This window comes from Protopterus annectens, chromosome 13.part0 (assembly GCF_019279795.1).
Source record: "Protopterus annectens isolate FY-2018-M chromosome 13.part0, PAN1.0, whole genome shotgun sequence".
NCBI classification, from domain to species: domain Eukaryota; kingdom Metazoa; phylum Chordata; order Ceratodontiformes; family Protopteridae; genus Protopterus; species Protopterus annectens.
Genome location: NC_056747.1, coordinates 789,935,551 through 789,953,858, shown reverse-complemented (window position 1 = coordinate 789,953,858; position 18,308 = coordinate 789,935,551). Strand labels below are relative to the sequence as shown.

The 18,308-nt window shown below is 42.0% G+C and overlaps 1 protein-coding gene across 1 annotated transcript in view; it reads left to right on the top strand.

Moving 5' to 3' along the window:
• The window catches only part of NCOR1 (nuclear receptor corepressor 1), a 4,682,182-nt gene that overhangs the window by 3,921,982 nt on the left and 741,892 nt on the right, over positions 1 to 18,308 (top strand). The window contains exon 32 of the mRNA XM_044054890.1: positions 13,399 to 13,626. Coding sequence (XP_043910825.1) covers positions 13,399 to 13,626 — 228 coding nt within the window. The remainder of the gene's footprint in view (positions 1 to 13,398; positions 13,627 to 18,308) is intronic.

Genomic DNA, 18,308 nt, shown 5'->3' with positions numbered 1-18,308 from the left:
ATCCTGCATTCTACTGGTTCCATTAGCAAAACTACACATGAGAAAGCTTCAATGGTACCTAAAAAGCATTTGGTCTCAACACAGCAACAACTTGGAGACAATCATACCACTCATTCCATGCCTACAAAAGGAATTCCTATGGTGGGCCTCGGTGAGCCAGGAAAACACAAGTATGTCATTCAAAAAACCACAGATAACACAGACCATGACTACAGATGCCTCAGACCTTGGATGGGGGGGCGCACATGAAAGGCAGGTGTATACAAGGACAATGGTCTCCAAAGGAAACACATCTGCATATAAACCAAAAGGAAATGCTGGCAGTAATGCATGCCATCGAGGCTTTTCAACACCAACTCCAGCAAGGCCATTTAATGATACGGACAGACAACACCACTGTGATGTGGTACATAAACAAGCAGGGGGGCACCCACTCTTACCCCCTTTGCAGACTGACAATGCAGCTTTGGGAGAAATCACTGAGTCTAAACATCCAGTTACAATCCCAGTTTGTTCCAGGAAAAGACAATATGTTGGCGGACAGCCTAAGCAGGAATTTCACAGTTCCACACGAGTGGAGGTTACATCCGAAGGCTTTCAGGCAACTCACTTCGACATGGGCCAAACCAGAAGTGGACCTATTTGCCTCTCACCTCAACCATCTTCCACCAAAATTTTGCACAAGGACATACCATCCAAAGGCTTGGAAAATAGATGCCCTTTCATTCAACTGAAACTCCCTAGCAATCTATGCATTCCCACCTCTGCCACTGATGACCTCAGTATTACTAAAGTTTAAAGCAGAGAAGCCCAAGGGAATCATAATAGCTCCGGATTGGCCAAGACAACACTGGTACCCACTACTACGGAGCATATGTCACACCAGGAGGTGGGCCCTCCCTCAGTGGCCTCTACTTTTGACTCAACACAATTTCGATACACTGCATCCAAACCTTCAGACACTGCAGCTAACAGCCTGGGAGATCCCATAAATAACTTCAGCTTATCTCTATCCAAGGAAGTTCAGCGGATACTAACAGAGGCTCGAAGACCATCCACCAGAAAGGTTTACTTAGCAAAGTGGAAAAGATTCAGCAATTGGAATACCAGCAAGGGACATGATGCATCATTACTGAACATCCCACTTATCTTGGAATATTTGGCAGATGTTACAGAGTGGCCTCTCATATTCTTCAATAAAGATACATGCATCTGCTATTTCAGCTAGATACAACACTGATCCTCCTGTTTTCTCTCACCCCTTACTAAGACAATTCCTCAGGGGAATCAAGAACATTAAGCCACCAAGAAAGGCCCCAGTGCCAGCCTGGGACCTCAATTTTGTCTTAGAAAAACTGACTCTACCTCCTTTTGAGCCAGCAGCTTCAGTTGACTTGCAATTTCTCTCATGGAAGACCGCTTTCCTGTTGGCAATTACCTCAGCAAGAAGGGTTTCAGAGATACAGGCCCTAATGGCAATACCACCCTTTATTATTTTCCACAGGGACAGGGTTTCATTAAGGACCAACCCTACTTTTATGCCAAAGGTGGTATCTAGGGTTTCTCTAAATCAAGCCATTCATCTGCCTGCTTTCTTCCCCAATCCTGAGAATAAGGGGGAAAGACTTTTGCATACCTTGGACATTCATAGACAACTTCGATACTACTTGGACAGAACCAAGGCCAGTAGGAAGTCTGAACAGCTTTTTGTAGCTTACGCCCCTGCGGTCCAAGGAAAAGCAATTTCAACAGACTATTTCTAAATGGATTGGACATTGCATCAGATTCTGTTATTCCTTTCATGGAAAGACTGTTCCAGCCTATGTCAGACCACATTCCACCAGAGCTACAGCCACCTCTACAGCATTTTTAAGAGGGGTGCCTACCAACGACATTCTAGAAGCTGCTACATGGAGCTCCGTGCATACATTCTCCAAACACTACAATCTCCCTCTATATTCCAGATCCAGAGCAGGCTTTGCTTCGGCAGTCCTGCAGGGTTTGATTGCCACACCATCTCTTTCCTAGAGCATACCTCCTCCCCCAGCTAAGCTATGGTATTCTACCCACATGTTATGACTGCAGTTGCATTCTTGAAGGACATAGTACAGTTTTGTACCTACCATAAATGTAGATGTCCGATAGACATGCAACTGCAGTTGGGTTTTCCCTCCCTCCATACTCCTCTATGCCTAGGGTCCACTCCTATCCCTCTTACTCTTAGCTGGGGATATCTGTTATGGTGTATTTGTTTTATTGCTCATGTATTTGTTTGGAATCCTGTTTTTGTCTTCCAATTTGATTACAGCCTTCCTTGGAGGGCACCTGGCATCTGGGGCAAGAAACACTGAAGAAAATGGCGTCGGCTGATGCTTATGTACTCCAGCCGCTCTGACGTCGGAGAGAAATGCGACATCAGCCGACGTCGGACCCAGACTTTGGAATCCAGCCGACCGAGAGCTGCCTGAGGCAGGACAACCCACATGTTATGACTGCAGTTGCATGTCTATCGGACATCTACATTTATGGTAGGTACAAAACTGTACTTTTCTAAGGTTACTCTGGCTGATTGGATTTCTGAGTGTATTTCTTTGCTTTGTCACTCCAAAAGTTTGCATCTACCAGGTCCTGTCCTGGTGCATTCCACTAGATCATTATCTACTTCTGTGGCTTTGTGGTCCAGGGTCCCTATTGATATCTGTTCTACTGCAGCCTGGTCCTCTTCGCATACCTTTATTTCCCAGTACAAGCTGGATATTCTTTCCAGGAGTAGGCCATCTTTTGTCTCATCTGTACTCCAGGACATCTTTCCATGAGCGCCTCCCAAGGTTATGGTAGCTACAGACTCTGTCCTACAGGTTGAAGATCAAATGAAAACAACTTTTTCAGGTAAAGAAGTTATATACTTACCATAATGTTCCACCTGAGTTGTTGCTTTTCATTTGTCTTCAACTGTCCTTCCTTCCTTCCTTCCCCACTGTCCTTTTTGGCTCTGTAGTGGACTGGACAGAGGAATCCGTAGGCTCCTCCTTGGCTAGAGCAGAGTCTGCGCGCCATTTCCTCTTTTTTTGGTCAGGGATGTAATGTTATACTAGAAGGGATTGGTGCTGTTCTGAAACAAACTAGATCTGAGGGGAGGAGCAGAGTGGCATTATGGGTAGGGGTGGAGCTTGGATTTTGGATCCGATGCTGGAGTATACAGCCGTGTCGGCTCCGAGTCCCGCATGTTGAAGACAAATGAAAAGCAACAACTCAGATGGAATGTTAAATCACTTTTAACCTTTTCCTGCATCTTTTTAGGTTGTGCTAAGGGCATGGGGAACAAAGTAGGTGACGCAGGAGTTGTCGCACACTCCTAGCCTGATCTGTGCCATCACTAAATGTGCTGGTTAGAGGCAGACTTCTCCATTTTCACTCTTAAGTGTGAGAATGAAAAAAAAATACATACTCTGAATTGTACTGAACTGGAGATCTCGAAAATGGAAGTCTCAAAGGTTAACCACCGCAGGAGACTTTTTTTGCATATGAACTTTTCATGTTTAGTGTGTGTCACCTGTATTCATATGTATTTATATATTAATGGAGAGGAAGAGATTCAATGCAGTTTCTTATTCAATATATCATGTTACGTAGTGTGAGCATTCATACTAGAGTCTGGTCATTTGGTGGCTGTTTGCTCCTAAAGCAGGGCAATTGCTCTGAATGTGCAGGAAAGTGACCATGGCACTACAGCTGTATACTGCTGCTAGGAACCCTCTCCCTTTTGTGCTGTATAGAAAGTATTTTTTTTCCTTATGTGTGGTAGCTTCCCCCTGGGTTTAGCAGTAGTCGTCGTGCATGTCTTTGTCTTTCAGCTTTTCCCAGTTAGGGGTCACCACAGCGGATCACCAGTCAGCAGATTGATTGACAGTGGTATTTGTATGATGTTGAGTTGCCAGCTCTGTGCCCAACCTTCACAGAAGCCACACACATCTACCTGCATGTCTTTAAAATACACTTGACTGCAGGGAGGACATGCAGACTCTGCACAGAAAGCACTCCAGCAGAGAATTGAACCAGAGAACTTCTTGCTGTGAGGAGACAATGCTAACCGCTGCACCACCGCGGCCGACATTAGTCATCGTGCATAATGATGTGCGGTATTGTCATTATTACTGTGATGTTTTACTGGATAACAGAGTGGCTGCTATAATGCTTAACTGGATTTTGTATTGGGAACTGTGCTGTTTGGATATAGTCCTAAATGTCAGATTTAGAAGACCAGAGGGAGACCACTTGGTCAAAAAGCACATAAATGAAGCAGACTTGATTAGTATTAACTTTGAGTTACCAGTACTTCGTTTTCACATGAATGTGAGCATGCACGCACACAGTGTACTTTACTCCTCCACATCCACACACAGAAGCAGACACAAAACACACCTCCATGGTAGGCATGCAGCCCTTTCCCTCTCTACACACCCTTACCCAGAGCTTACAGAACCAACACCAAGATTGCACTTTAAGTGGCATAAATGCTACTTGGGACACAGATTCTCAAAAACATTGTATCACAGTGTCTCTCTCTCTCTCTCTCTTTCACCTGGCATTTGCTGTAATAATACTGTCAGAAAGACCTCATCTGCCATCACCTCCACACAAACTTCAGACTGTTCATAACCAAGCAAGTGCCTTAAGCCGTACCTGCCATACCTGCAAAAAACTCCAGCCTACCAGTCAGTCTTGCATGGACAGCTGTACATAACACATATGCTGTATGTTTCCACTGACATGCATCAACCTCTAACTGTACACATACGCAGTGCTCACACATGCACACACTGCAAGCTTCCAATAACCCAGTACCACACTTTTGACAGCTGTCTAAAAACCTAGCCATCACACACACACAGCATGCTTTTGATCAGTGAGACCAGCTGACAAACTCTCATACACAACAGGCCATTTGACAGCAATGATTAGGATACTCAGGACTGTACCCCCAGTGTATAGCAGAGTACAAAATTAGGGTGCTTCAGAACTTATCTGTATAAAGCTGTTGTGTCTCACATCATATAAGTAATCTTCAGCATACTATTGTCTTCTGTCCTTCACCTGTTAATTCTTATCATATATTAACACATGGGTGGCACAGCAGATAGTGTTGTCACCTCACAGCAAGAGGTTCTCTAGTTTGGTTCTTGATTGAGGTGCCTTCTGTGTGGAGTCTGCTTGTCCTCCCTGTGTTTGTGTGGGTCTCCTGTAGGTGCTACTGTTTCCTCCCACAGTCCAAAGATATGCATTAGATGGATTGGAAACTCAAATTAGCCATAGGTGTGAATGTCGTGCGTGTGAGTGGTATGGGTTAGCTACCCAAAGGTGTAAACCTTTGCTCTGGATGATTGTCACAAATGAATTGTCACACCAACTCCTTGTGGAAGATGGAATTATGGATGGATAGATTAACCTATGAGATAGCTCGTCTGTAAATATGTATGTAATCCTACTAGTACATTCCAAATGTTCTTCGTGTTTCACTGTTGCAGTTATGACATTTGGGCAATCTGCTGGCAGGTTGCCCTCAGTCAGCCTGAATAACAAAGTCTTGGGTCCTGTGTCGATTGCTGTCCCTTCTTCCATGATGTCAGGTCGTCAGGGGTATAAAACATGCAGCCGATGCATGTTTTATACCCCTGACGACCTGACATCATGGAAGAAGGGGCAGGGGTATAAAACATGCAGCCGATGCCATTTTCATCGGTCTTTCTTGCCGTGTGGTGCCCGAAGCAGAAGCAGTTCGCAAGTGCCAGTAGGCTGACTCCTGAAATTTTTGTTTTCGAGTTTCAGAACCGAAGTCTTCAACCTGAAGCTAAGTACTCCGTTGGGGAAACTTTTTCTTGCTCCTTACCGATGTCAGTAAAAGTTAATAATTGTGGGAAGCAAATACCTCATAAGGATTTTAATTTGTACTGTATTCCTTGCCTAGGCCCTGACCACAACGTGCCTTGCTGTCGGTTTTGTTCTAAATTTAACCAATGCACTATTAAGCGTCGGTATATTTTTACATCTAAATATTTTGGCTGAAGATTTAACTACCCAGAAATGTCGTCATTTAGCAATCAGACTACTGGAATTTCACAAAAAACACAAAGAAAAAGACAGAGGCAGACCGTCGTGGTCCAAAACCGATGGGGAAGTTTTTCCTAAGCCAATCGTCAGTTCGCCGGTACTCAGTGAGGCGCTTTCGCAGTCCCTGATACCCGCTACTTTTGATTCGCAGGCCTCTACTGAGACCCATTCAGAGTCCGGTATGCCGCGAGGCACTTCAGGTATTGAACTCGCGGATGTCTCTCCCTTAGATGGGTCCAGAGCCGCTGAGCAGGCACCGGCTTCTGAGGGTGTTTTCAGGCCTAAAGATTTGTATATTAAACCGACGCCATTCTCAAAAACAAGACCAAAACCAACTTCTGTGTCTCAAAAAAAACGAAGCATGGGCCACGTGCTCAGGCCCCTATGCCTAAAAAACAAATGATGAAAATGGCTGAAGATTTAATTACCTTTATCAGGGGTTCCCAACCCCTTCCTGCTAAGAGGCCTAGGCAAGACATTGATTATGAATCTTCAGATCAGGTTTCCTTTTCTTTTGATTCCTCTTCTGTTCAGGAATTATCTATTCCACCTTATGAGGACTCTGATGCAGAAGAATCCATCTCTTTTGCTTCTCCTTTTGAGAATTTTTTTTTGGAGAAATTTTGCATACCTTAAGGGAACATTTTCATTGGGAGAGTCAGGATTTTTCAGAATCCAAAAAGAGGCTTAGGGATTTCCTCCTCCTTCCTCAGCATAGGCCTTTGGCTATACCTCCAGTTCTAGACATTGTTGATGATGTTTTTTCAGAATCCAGCATGGCTCCTGATCAACTTCCTCCAGCTCCTAGTAAGCCAGACAGATATTACCGGGTTCCTGACTCCCACAAATCTCTCTTAAAAACCCTGCTGCTGACCCTGAAACAATTTCTCAGGGCCCCAAGGGTGTTAAGGCTTCTACTGCTAAAAATCCTACCCCTTCTGATAGAGACTCCAGGGCACTGGATAGATGGGGTAAGAAGGTTTACACGTCTGCAACCCTGGCAATCAGGGCTTTAAACTGTCAATTTCATATGCTTAAATAGCAGCATGTCATGGGCTTACTTAAACAGAAAATTATGTTGATTTCTGACTGTGTGGAAAATAGAGTTACAGGATTTATTCCATTCAGATGAACAAGTTGGAAAGCATACTAAAAACCTAGCCATCACACACACACAGCATGCTTTTGATCAGTGAGACCAGCTGACAAACTCAGAACCCACATGGTTAGAATTGCTGGAGCCATGTCAGACTCCAAACCAGTTACAAGTGGTGTCCCACAAGGCTGAATCCTGGGACCTCTCTTGTTCGGTATATATTTCTCGGAGGTACAAGCCAACATGGAAGGACTGTGGCTGACCAAGTTCGCAGATGACTGCAAACTGGGCACCATAATTGACTCTCCAGCCGACACAAGCATCCTCCAAAAGGGCCTCATAGAAACAGACAACTGGTGCCAGAGCCATGGCCTCAAGCTAAATGCCAAAAAGTGTATAGTCATCCCCTTTGGCAAAAACAAAGTGCCCACAAATTACCACATAGGTTGTAATCCATTAAGTACAGAAGAAGTAATTAGGGACCTGGGGACCCAAGTTGATAGCAATCTCTCATTTGACAACCACGTGGCCAAAGTGGTTAGAAAAACATTTTATATAGCCCAACTAATCATGAAGGGATTCACATCTAGATCAGGGAGGTCAGCGTGCCTCTTTACTCATCCCTCATCAGGCCCATAATTGAGTACAATGCCCCTTTTGGGATGTACCTTACCAGACAGCTGCAGCAGAAAAGTACCTCACCAAGAGGATCAAAGGGCTCAAACAGATGCCATATGCTGCCCGGTTAAAGAAACTCCAGCTCTACTCAGTGGCATACCGTCTGTTCAGAGGCAATCTGTGCCTGACGTATAAAGCCATGTCCAACCCGGAATTAATGGACATGCTGCACCTCAGCAAATCCAAATCCCATCGAGCTACGCTCGAGACTTGAACCTCAGCACTGAAATAAATAGGATATGCTGGAGGGACAGATTCATAACCCAGAGGCTCCCTTCACTCTGGAATAAAATCCCAGTCCAGGTTAGGCAGAGTCCCTCATTGACTCTCTTCAAGAGGAATCTTGATGAGTGGATGGGAGATCGTAGGTTTACCCCGGGTATCACTTCTGTGTCACTGTTAGACAGAGGCACAGACAGTATACTAACCTCGAAAAAGGGCATAGCAAAATAAATTGAAAATGGGTGGCGAAAGCCAAACACATTCTGGCTAGGCTTATAAATGCCCTAGGGCACATAGCCTAGTATGAACTTATGAACCTATACTTATTAATGTGGTTTTGATTCCTTAGAGGCCTCTTGCAGGGCCGCAGTGACTGGATCTGTGATAAGAAAGCATGCTTGGCTCAAGGAGCAAAATCTGCTTGATCATGTTAAAGCAAAATTATTGGATGCTCCATTACAACAGGACAGTCTTATTTGGTAATGAGGCAGAAGAGGTTTTGAAAAAGATGGAAGACCAAGCTAAATCTATGCAAACTGTAAAAGATTTCCTACAAGTGCAGCCACCCAGGTTCAGTAGGCACTGGCCTACTAAGAATTGGTCCTTTCCAGTACCCACCAGAGCCGCTCAGATCAAACCCAGACACTCCAAAGGCTCCAGGTTTCAGTTACAAGGAACTTACAGAACAAAACAATGGGGTACCTCTGCCTCCAAATCTGGAAGTAGCAAGGCACCTCCCCTACGGTAAACAGTCTCAATGACTTTCCTCTGCCATTTCCAAGCACTTATCTTTTGGCAGACCCTTCGAGGGGGAAAACTAGCACTTCATGCACAAAACTGGCATCTGATTACCCAGGACAAGTGGGTTTTAAATATAGTATCCCAGGGATACAGATTTTATTTCCACACGTTGCCAATTCCAAATGGAAGGCCAGCTCTGCCTCCAAATCAGTGGGCAGAGGCCCAGAAGCAAGTTATGTCCCTCATGGGTATGGGGGCTATTCAGCCAGTACCAGAAAAGGAAAAAGGACAAGGTTTATATTCAAGACTTTTCCTGGTACCCAGAAAAGACGAATCATGGCATCCAATTCTGGATTTATCCATTCTAAATACTTTCCTGGACATTCCAAAATTCAAGATGCTGACTACAACAGTTACTGCCTATGCTAGGCAAGGACGCCTGGTTGGTAACTCTAGATTTAAGAGGCTTACCTGCATATCCCAATCAGGGAATCTTGCAGAAGATACCTCCGCTTCACAGCAGGCTATTTGCACTAGCAGTTCTCTGCACTGCCCTTTGGCTTATCTACTGCGCCCAGGGTCTTCACAAAGTGCCTGGCACCAGTAATTGCATTTTGCAGACGAAGAAACATTCATATTTATCCTTATCTGGATAACTGCCTAATCCAGGCAGAAAACAAGGACATTCTTCTACAGCATCTGGCGTTTGTAAAAAGGCTTCTAACTTGCCTAGGGTACACCATAAACGAAAAGAAATCACAACTGGTACCCCCTCAAAAAATTACATTCCTGGGTGCAAGCTTGAATACAACTGCCCAGATGGCTTAACTCACGCCAGACAAACAAATCCAATTGATGACTTATTCAAACAAGTAGCCAGAAAATCCCAGTTATCTGCAAGACAAATTCTGCAGGCCTTGGGTTTCATGTCTTCCTGCATTCTTCTAATTCCATGTGCAAGATTGCATATGAAGAAACTTCAGTGGTACCTAAAAAGCTTATGGAGTCAACATTGTCACAGCCTGGAAACAATGATTCCTATCATTCCTTGCCTGCAGCAAGAGTTCCTGTGGTGGGCAGAGGCCTGTCACCAAAACAAGGGACTGTCATTCATTCCACCCCCTGCCACGCAAACCCTGACCACAGATGCATCAGACTGTGCTTGGGGGGGGGGGGGGCGCATCTGGCAGGGAGATGCATTCAGGGCGAATGGAGCCCAAATCAAATGCACCTGCACATCAACCAGAAAGAGATGCTAGCTGTACAGAATGCTCTGACAGTTTTCAAGGACTTTCTTCATCCAGGACAACTACTGATAAGGACTGACAACACCACAGTCATGTGGTACATAAACAAGCAGAGGGGTACCCATTCCTGCCCTCTTTGCAGACTAACCATGGCCTTGTGGAACACAGCCTTGTCTTACCAAATACATCTACAAGCTCAATTCCTGCTAGGAAAGCAAAATATTCTGGCAGACGAACTAAGCAGAAATCTTACGGACCTACACGAATGGAAACTGGATCCGCAAATCTTCAGCATGTTGATATGCAAATGGGGTAGCCCAGACACAGATCTTTTTGCCTCATCTCAAAACTATCAGTTGGAAAAATTCTGCATAAGAATCCATCACAAAAAAGCTTGGAAAGTGGATGCTCTGTCCTTCAGCTGGAAAAACCTATCAGTCTATGCTTTTCCCCCTTTGCTTCTGCTCTCCAAGCTATTACTAAAAGTCAGACAGGTAAAACCAAAAATGATTCTGATTCCTCCAGACTGGCCTCGCCAACACTGGTACCCGCTCCTACGCAATATGTGACACCTTCCTCCGTGGTACCTGCCTCAGACACCTTATCTACTGTCTCAGCAGAATTTTCAAATTCTACACACTCAGCTTCAAACTCTGAATCTTGTAGCATGGCTAATCAACTAATTTCACAAGTTACCTCTCTCAGCAAACCTGTAATGAATGTCATTTTGGAGGCTAGAAGGCCTAGCACTAGAAAATCTTATGCTGATAAATGGAAAAGATTCTGTGCCTGGAATCAGGCACAAGGAATAAGCACAGAAATGCCCAATATTCCTCAGATTCTGCAGTATTTAACTGAGATGCTTCACAAGGGCCTTTCTTCCTCTTCCATAAAAATCCACGTCTCTGCCATTTCAGCTCATTACAACACAGAGCCTCCCCTCTTTTCTCATCCCCCTGCTAAAGCAGTATCTCAGAGGGGCCAAAAATTTAAGACCTCCCAGGAGAGCACCAACGCCTGCATGGGACCTCAATTTTGTGTTGGAAAAACTCACCCTGCCTCCTTTTGAGCCAGCTGCTACTGCGGACATAAAATTTCTCTCCTTGGAAGACGGCTTTTCTTTTAGCAGTCACTTCAGCTAGAAGAATCTCAGAACTACAGGCCCTCATGGCAGTGGAGCCTTTTTTATTTTCTACCCGGACAGGGTAGCGCTCAGGACCAATCCATCCTTTATGCCTAAAGTGGTATCCAGTGTGGCTCTTAATCAGACCATTCATCTGCCAACTTTTTTCCCAAATCCACAGAACAAGGGGGAGCGGATTCTACATTCATTGGATGTACACAGACAACTAAGATTCTACTTGAACAGGACAAAATCTCTAAGAAAATCTGAGCAACTACTGGTGGCATTTGCTACAGGGGCAGAGGGAAAGGCCATCTCAAAGCAGACAGTTTCAAAATGGATAAGCCATTGTATTCGTTTCTGCTATATGCATCATGGTAAACCTGTCCCCAAGGGGATCAGATCCCATTCCACCAGGGCTACATCTACTTCTGCAGCCTTTCTCAGGGGGGTTCCTACCAGAGACGTTCTAGAAGCTGCTACCCTGGAGCTCAGTTCATACGCTCACCAAACATTACCATTTACCTCTCTTCTCTAAATCCAGAACAGGCTTTGCCACTGCTGTCCTGCAGGGCCTTATAGCTGCTCCTAATGCTGTACAAGTCCATCCTCCCAACCATAGCTTTGGGATTCTACCCAAATGTAATGACTGCAGCAGTGAAACATGAAGAGCATAGTACAGTTGTGTACACTTACCATAAATGTAGATGTTCGAGTGTATTGACTGTTGCAGTCCTGGTTACCCACCCACCAGCCCCCTACTTTTCTCTCTGTATACCTCTTCTTTCTGTTACTATGCTCAAAATCCTTTTTGTTGTATTTGCTTTTATTTGGAGGTATATTTTTTGTGTTCTAAATTACATGGATATATATAGTTATATATAGATATATGTGTATGTATATATATATATATATAGATATATAAAATTACCCAAATGTAATGACTGCAACAGTAAATACACTCGAACATCTACATTTATGGTAAGTGTACACAACTGTACATTCAGGATGTTCTTCTGTTTTCTCATGTTCAGTTTCATGTAACTTTTTATTAGTTGCATGATTATTCTGTGTCTTTTTCAATGTCTATATTGATTTTTAACACCAAATATTCCTTCACATTATTGTTTTCTTATGTAATGTTCCTTACTGTCATTGTTTTACTTTGCTCTTCTATTGTGTGCCACCTGGGCTGAGTCTGCATTTGGTGATTTTTGATCAGTGACATACCCCGATAAATAAAATAAAGTAAATGAAAAAAATTTTGATTATGTGACTGCATATAGGTGCTGGAAAACACAGCCATGTACAGCTATTGAGTCAACAGGCCGTTTGTGTTGGAACTATTTCTGTCCTGTAATGTGGTTGCATCTATCTCTGAAGATGTGTTTGCAGGGACAGCAGCTGCTGATTCTTTGCTGTGGAATACTACATGCTTTGTACATGACTGGGTCATAAGGGAGCTGACTCTAGATACGTAAGCTGCTGATGTTCCTGGCAGAATGTAACAGTTGCTGGGGCATTTGAGCAACAGCTGGACTTGTATGACTGTATAAAACATGTCGGGTACACAAGGTTCTAGTAGTATTGAACTGTGTGTGACATTCACATTGGCTTTGCTAGATACTGCAGTTACTGAGATAAGTGTTCAAATTAATCAGTGGCTGCAGTGTTTAACTGCATATGACTAAGGACATCACTGCTGCACTTACACAAGTGAATGCAAATTTTCAGGAGAGCATAAAGCAGATGATGCATAATTCAGTGCAGTGGATCTTGGATGCATAATTAGTGCAGAAGTCATCTGGTGTTATGGCTGTCTTAGGAGTTATTTGGATGCCAAGATATGAAACTGGTTACTGTTGTGTGATTTTATTACTTATCAGTGCACATAACTGGTTGCTGGTGTGTTTAGATGCATATTGAGTGCCAGTAGAGAAGTGCAGCACTTGCTGATTTACTTAATGGAGAACAACATAGGCTCATAGGAGATTAAGCTAACTGCTTAAGAGCCCTTACAAGCCTAGCCAATATAACCCGATTTTAACCAAAATATGGCCCCTAAGGATGCTGCTGTGTTGTGCTTTAGAACAGACTACTAGAAACTAATGAAATTGTGCTGTATATGCATTTGTAATGTCTGAGTAAAAATCAGTGCAGTAAAATCTGTGTTTATGTTTTAGGTGGGATAACTGCGGGAAAACCTACTAGCCATGAAAGGAAGGCCACTCTAACTCCAACCCAAAGAGAGTGCATCCCAGCCAAATCCCCTGTCTCAGGAGTTGATCCTGTGGCATCGCACAGCCCTTTTGACCCTCTCCACAGAGGACATCAACCTAGTGAAGTTTACAGGAGCCATATGACGCATGCTTTAGATTCAGCTCTGCCTTTCCACAGACCACTGGACCCAGGTACTTTTGTGAAATACCAGCAAAATTTGTGCTCAAATATCTGTTTCTGTATCAAATTAATTTTTAGAAAATCAGTGCTGTTGGAGCTTAATTACAGAAATACATTCAATTCTTTTTTTTATTTTTATTTTTTGGCACCAGCATCTACTGAAAAAATAAATTATACTTGTTATAGATGTTACTTTTCATATTATGCCTTTTTCAGGTGGACTTTGAAAAAACTTGCACATTTATTATCAGTGAATCATGTTGATTTTACTGACATATAGGTAGAGTCATTGTGTGCGAGTTCCTATAAGCACAGGTAATGTGAACATATGGTAGGCAGACTTGTATACTGAATGTAGTCTGTGGTGGAGAAGGTAGATCTGCATAAGGTTGCCTGCTTCTGGTTAGCTGCATTAATTCCACTGCATTGACCTTTCCACTGGTCAGAAGTCGAACCATACTTTTCCTTTAGGTACAAGTTCAAACCATCATTCAGAGCATCTCATGGGTACTAATAATGTTACCTTAAGAAAAATTAGCTTGAGCCTGAGTAATCGTTTTTGTCCCTTTGATGGAAATGGTAACAGACCTTTTGATTCAGGAAGCTGAAACTTTTGCTTTTTTGAGGTTTACATGTTTGATGTATTGCATCTTTCATCAAAAATACCCTGTACTGTTTACAGCAGTACTTGGCTAAAACTGTCAACTTGCTTCTGATAGTGCTGTTTTGTTGTGCCCCACCCCCTTGTGCTTTGCACTTGCATTTGGGAGTAGTTACAGAGAAGCTTGTTCGTTTCATTCTTTTTTTAACCAAGTTAAGTGATATTTTACAGTGTAGTTTTTGTATTCCTTTGATTCAGCATTTATTTATTTTTTAATTAAATGAATCTTACTGTCTCTTGATTATTAACAGTTTAGTTTCATATCTGGAAAAGGAAAATCATTATTTCTGCAGCTTGAAACTTAATGGAAGGTCTCTGTTTATAGACCAAAGAAAGTCTTTATTGAGTTAGGTGTTTGGCACCTTCACATGTTAATGTTTTGACCCCCCCCCCCCCCACACACACACACACACAAAACTACAGTCTGTACAACTGCTGGATGTCTAGTTTTGCTACCCTTATATTTTGAAAAGATGAGGCTAGTTTAGTTTGAAAAAGTAAGTGATGCTTGGAGTAACTTCAGCTATTTCTACATAATTTCTAAGCCTCATTGCAATCAAGATTCATTTGAAGCAGCACGATGACATCCATGTTAACCTCAGTCACTGTTGTATCCTAACTCTGTAGTCTGTATGAGTTCAAAGAGAGCTTTGTTGTCTTCTTTTTTTGTCTTTTAATGTATTAAAGCAGTTCTTGTAGTGTAGTAGTAGTATGTGTACTACTAATGCATTAGAATCACTCTGTTTCTTTTATGTTCATTTTTTATAAAATAATTTTTTCAGTTTGTCATCATCACAAAATGGAATTTGTGTACCTGTAGTATAACATAGCCTAAACACCATACATTAATTGTCTGGGCACAGTCATAGTGCTGTGATATTACTAGCTTTTAAATGGTTTGTGAAAGCAGTGTCTGATGCCTTCTAGCAGAATTATTTGATATGTGTTTATTTTAACTTCAAGAACACAACCACCTTCCAGCCCAGCTGAATGATGGTTTAAAAAGCAATGCAGACTTGAAAAATATTCCAAAAAGTCAGTTTAATTATCCAAATGTCTAACATAGTCAAGCGCTTTCGTCCAGGAAACCCTGGACTTCATCAGAACCAATTATTCAATTAGAACACACCATTTAAATACACTATAACAGCCAATCAGAACATTGCATATAAAATACATATTAATTAACTATTTTAAAAAACATATAAAAAGACAATGTGCACATATGTAAACATTTAATACTTTTTTAAGACTTAAGACTACAATACAAGGGCTCTATGTTGTAAAAATGGCATAATTGAAATATATTCATTAATCCCAGGGGTATGGGTGGCATTCAGTCTTAATTGCCATTTCATTTCTGCTCTCTCTAGTGTGTTGGCCTAATCCGGTCCCCTCACTACTATCTAAATGCCTAAAAAGGGCATTATTAGTATTTATTTGTCTAATGGCATAAATATGTTCATATATTTCCCTATGGAGAGTCCTTTCTGTTTTCCCTATATAAAAATTAAAACAATTCTAACATACTGACATGTAAACCAAACCTTTTGCTCCACAATTGCCCACTGTTGTCCTCACTTTTATACCAAATTCACCAATATGTAATATTGGTTCTTTCAAAATGTATTTACAATAGTTACAATGCCCACAACTGTTGTACCTTTGTCTAACACACTTTTTATCATAGTGGGGTGTTCAAACAGGCATTTTAAATTTGCATTTGTTTTAAACACAAATCTAGGATTGGTTCCCATGATCGTCTGAAACTTTATTTGTTCTAAATAAAATCCAATTTCTGTTCAAAATGTCGTTAACTTTTTTGTTAAAACACCCATAAGTCAGGACCATACTATTTTCATATTCATTAGAAGTTGATTAGAAGTTGTTACTTCCTTGTGGGTATCAGTAGTACTTCCTAACAAGGGTATATACATCACACCCCAGTTATCATTCACCAAGTTGTACATTTCCAAAACCATTTCCTCAGGATATCCTCTGTCTTTAAAATAATGATTCAAAACATCCATCTCCCTAATGGCACTGGTAAAGGATGAACACATTCTTGCCACTGTAATAAATTGACCCTTAACAATACTTTTCTTCATAAAGTGAGGGTGACTACTACTGTATTCCAAATAATCATTGGAGAATGTGGGTTTCCTATATGTAGTGGATGAAAATTCTTTCCAAAGATTATCTTTACTAATAGAAACATCAAGGTAATTAATTGTTTCATTATTATGTGTGGAAGTGAATTTGAAATAGTCACAAATTTCATTTATATGGTCACAAAACTGTTCACCTAAGTCCTCTTCCTTTCACAATATAAAGATATTGTCCAAAAATCTTAAATACATGGACCATTTATGATGAAATTCAGTACAAAACACATTCTTTTTCTCCCAACTGTACATAACTAAGTTTGCAAATAAAGGGGCGCAACTAGAACCCATGGCAACCCCTTGGTTTTGTTTAAAATATTCTCCTTCGAAACTAAAGATCTTTTTTATTCTCTTGCCCTATCCCTGGCTGCTGTGCATCCCTGGCTCCAGTGTTTGTACCTACTCTTTGTGTTCCTGCTTGTCCCTGCACTAGCCTACCTGAATGTTCCCTGCTGGATACCAAAGAATATAGGAATACTGACATAACCAACCTGCTCCCTAACAGTCATTTCCTTGAAAGGAAAACAGTGAAAGTATGTCTTGTAATGGTGCTATCACTTGTTATTACTACATTTCGTAGAATACTACTGCTAGGTTAAGCAAGCTTCCCTGCCAGGTTAGCCAGCAGCCAAATCTCCTCCTTTCTAGCATTAAAATAACCTTTACTTCCCCTTTTTACCCTCCTTATTGCTAACTAGGATATCTCCCTCCTCTACCCTAGCCTGATATCCCCCTTCAGGTACCTTTTCTCCTGCTGCAATAAAGTGTCTGACCACCAGGTGGCACTGTACTATTAGCTTTCTGCCCTGTAATCCTTTACCTTTTCATTACCTTATCTCCCAAATAGAGTTCCCAGCCTTTTTCTGCATACTACTTCACTCTCTAATTAGTGTCCCAGTAGATCTTATTCGTCACAGCACTCCTCTAACATCCCAAGTCTATCCCTGCAAGCCTCTTTACTTTGCTCCACAGCTACAATCTTACCTTCTGACTTTCACACTTCACTGATTGTTCTCCTCGACATTTTTTCTCTCTCTGGCTCTACCCACTCCGTTTGCCCTGTGGGCTCACTCTGCTCCCCTACTCTACCCCCAATTCCCACCCATCCTCAGTGCTCTTACATTTATACATCACAGGCAACACCCCTTTCCCTAGTTATCCAATTACCAAACTAATTTCTCCTTAAACAGTACATACATACACACCCACACTCTTACTACTCTTCATACTACTAGCCCTAATATATTATCTCATGCCAATCTATTCTCATTATCAACCTTTATTTTGACTTCACTCTATCTTCTTCCTTACCATGCCCTTATCACACCAACCAAGACTTACAAATCTTTTTCTCTTACTTGCTGTAACACCCATTCTATCTATACCCTTTGTACTTACCTTGTATGAAAACCTACATTATACTGGATCCCTCCATCCCCTAAAACAAACTACCTTTGAGTCAACCAGCCTTCCATAGCCATGCTAACATCACTTCTTCCTCAACCTACCTCTCACCAAAATATCATAGGTTAGCCCGTATTACTTTCCAGCAAGCCAGAAAGTCACAAAATATTCTCTACAAATCCCTGAAGTTCTCAATTACTCTTCAACAACACCCTCTACTTCACGGTGATATTCATCCCAAACCAGGACCATACAACAACACCCCAACTAATCCCCACCAACCTCATCCCACCACCCCTTTCACCCCCCACTAGAACTCCTAATTCTTTACTTATAGCTCATCTTAACATACAGAGCTTAAATAATAAAATTAGCTAACTTCATGCTCTAATAGACACACATTCTTTTGATGTTCTATGTCTAACAGAAACTTGGCTCAAACCAGTAACTAAGGATAACAAAG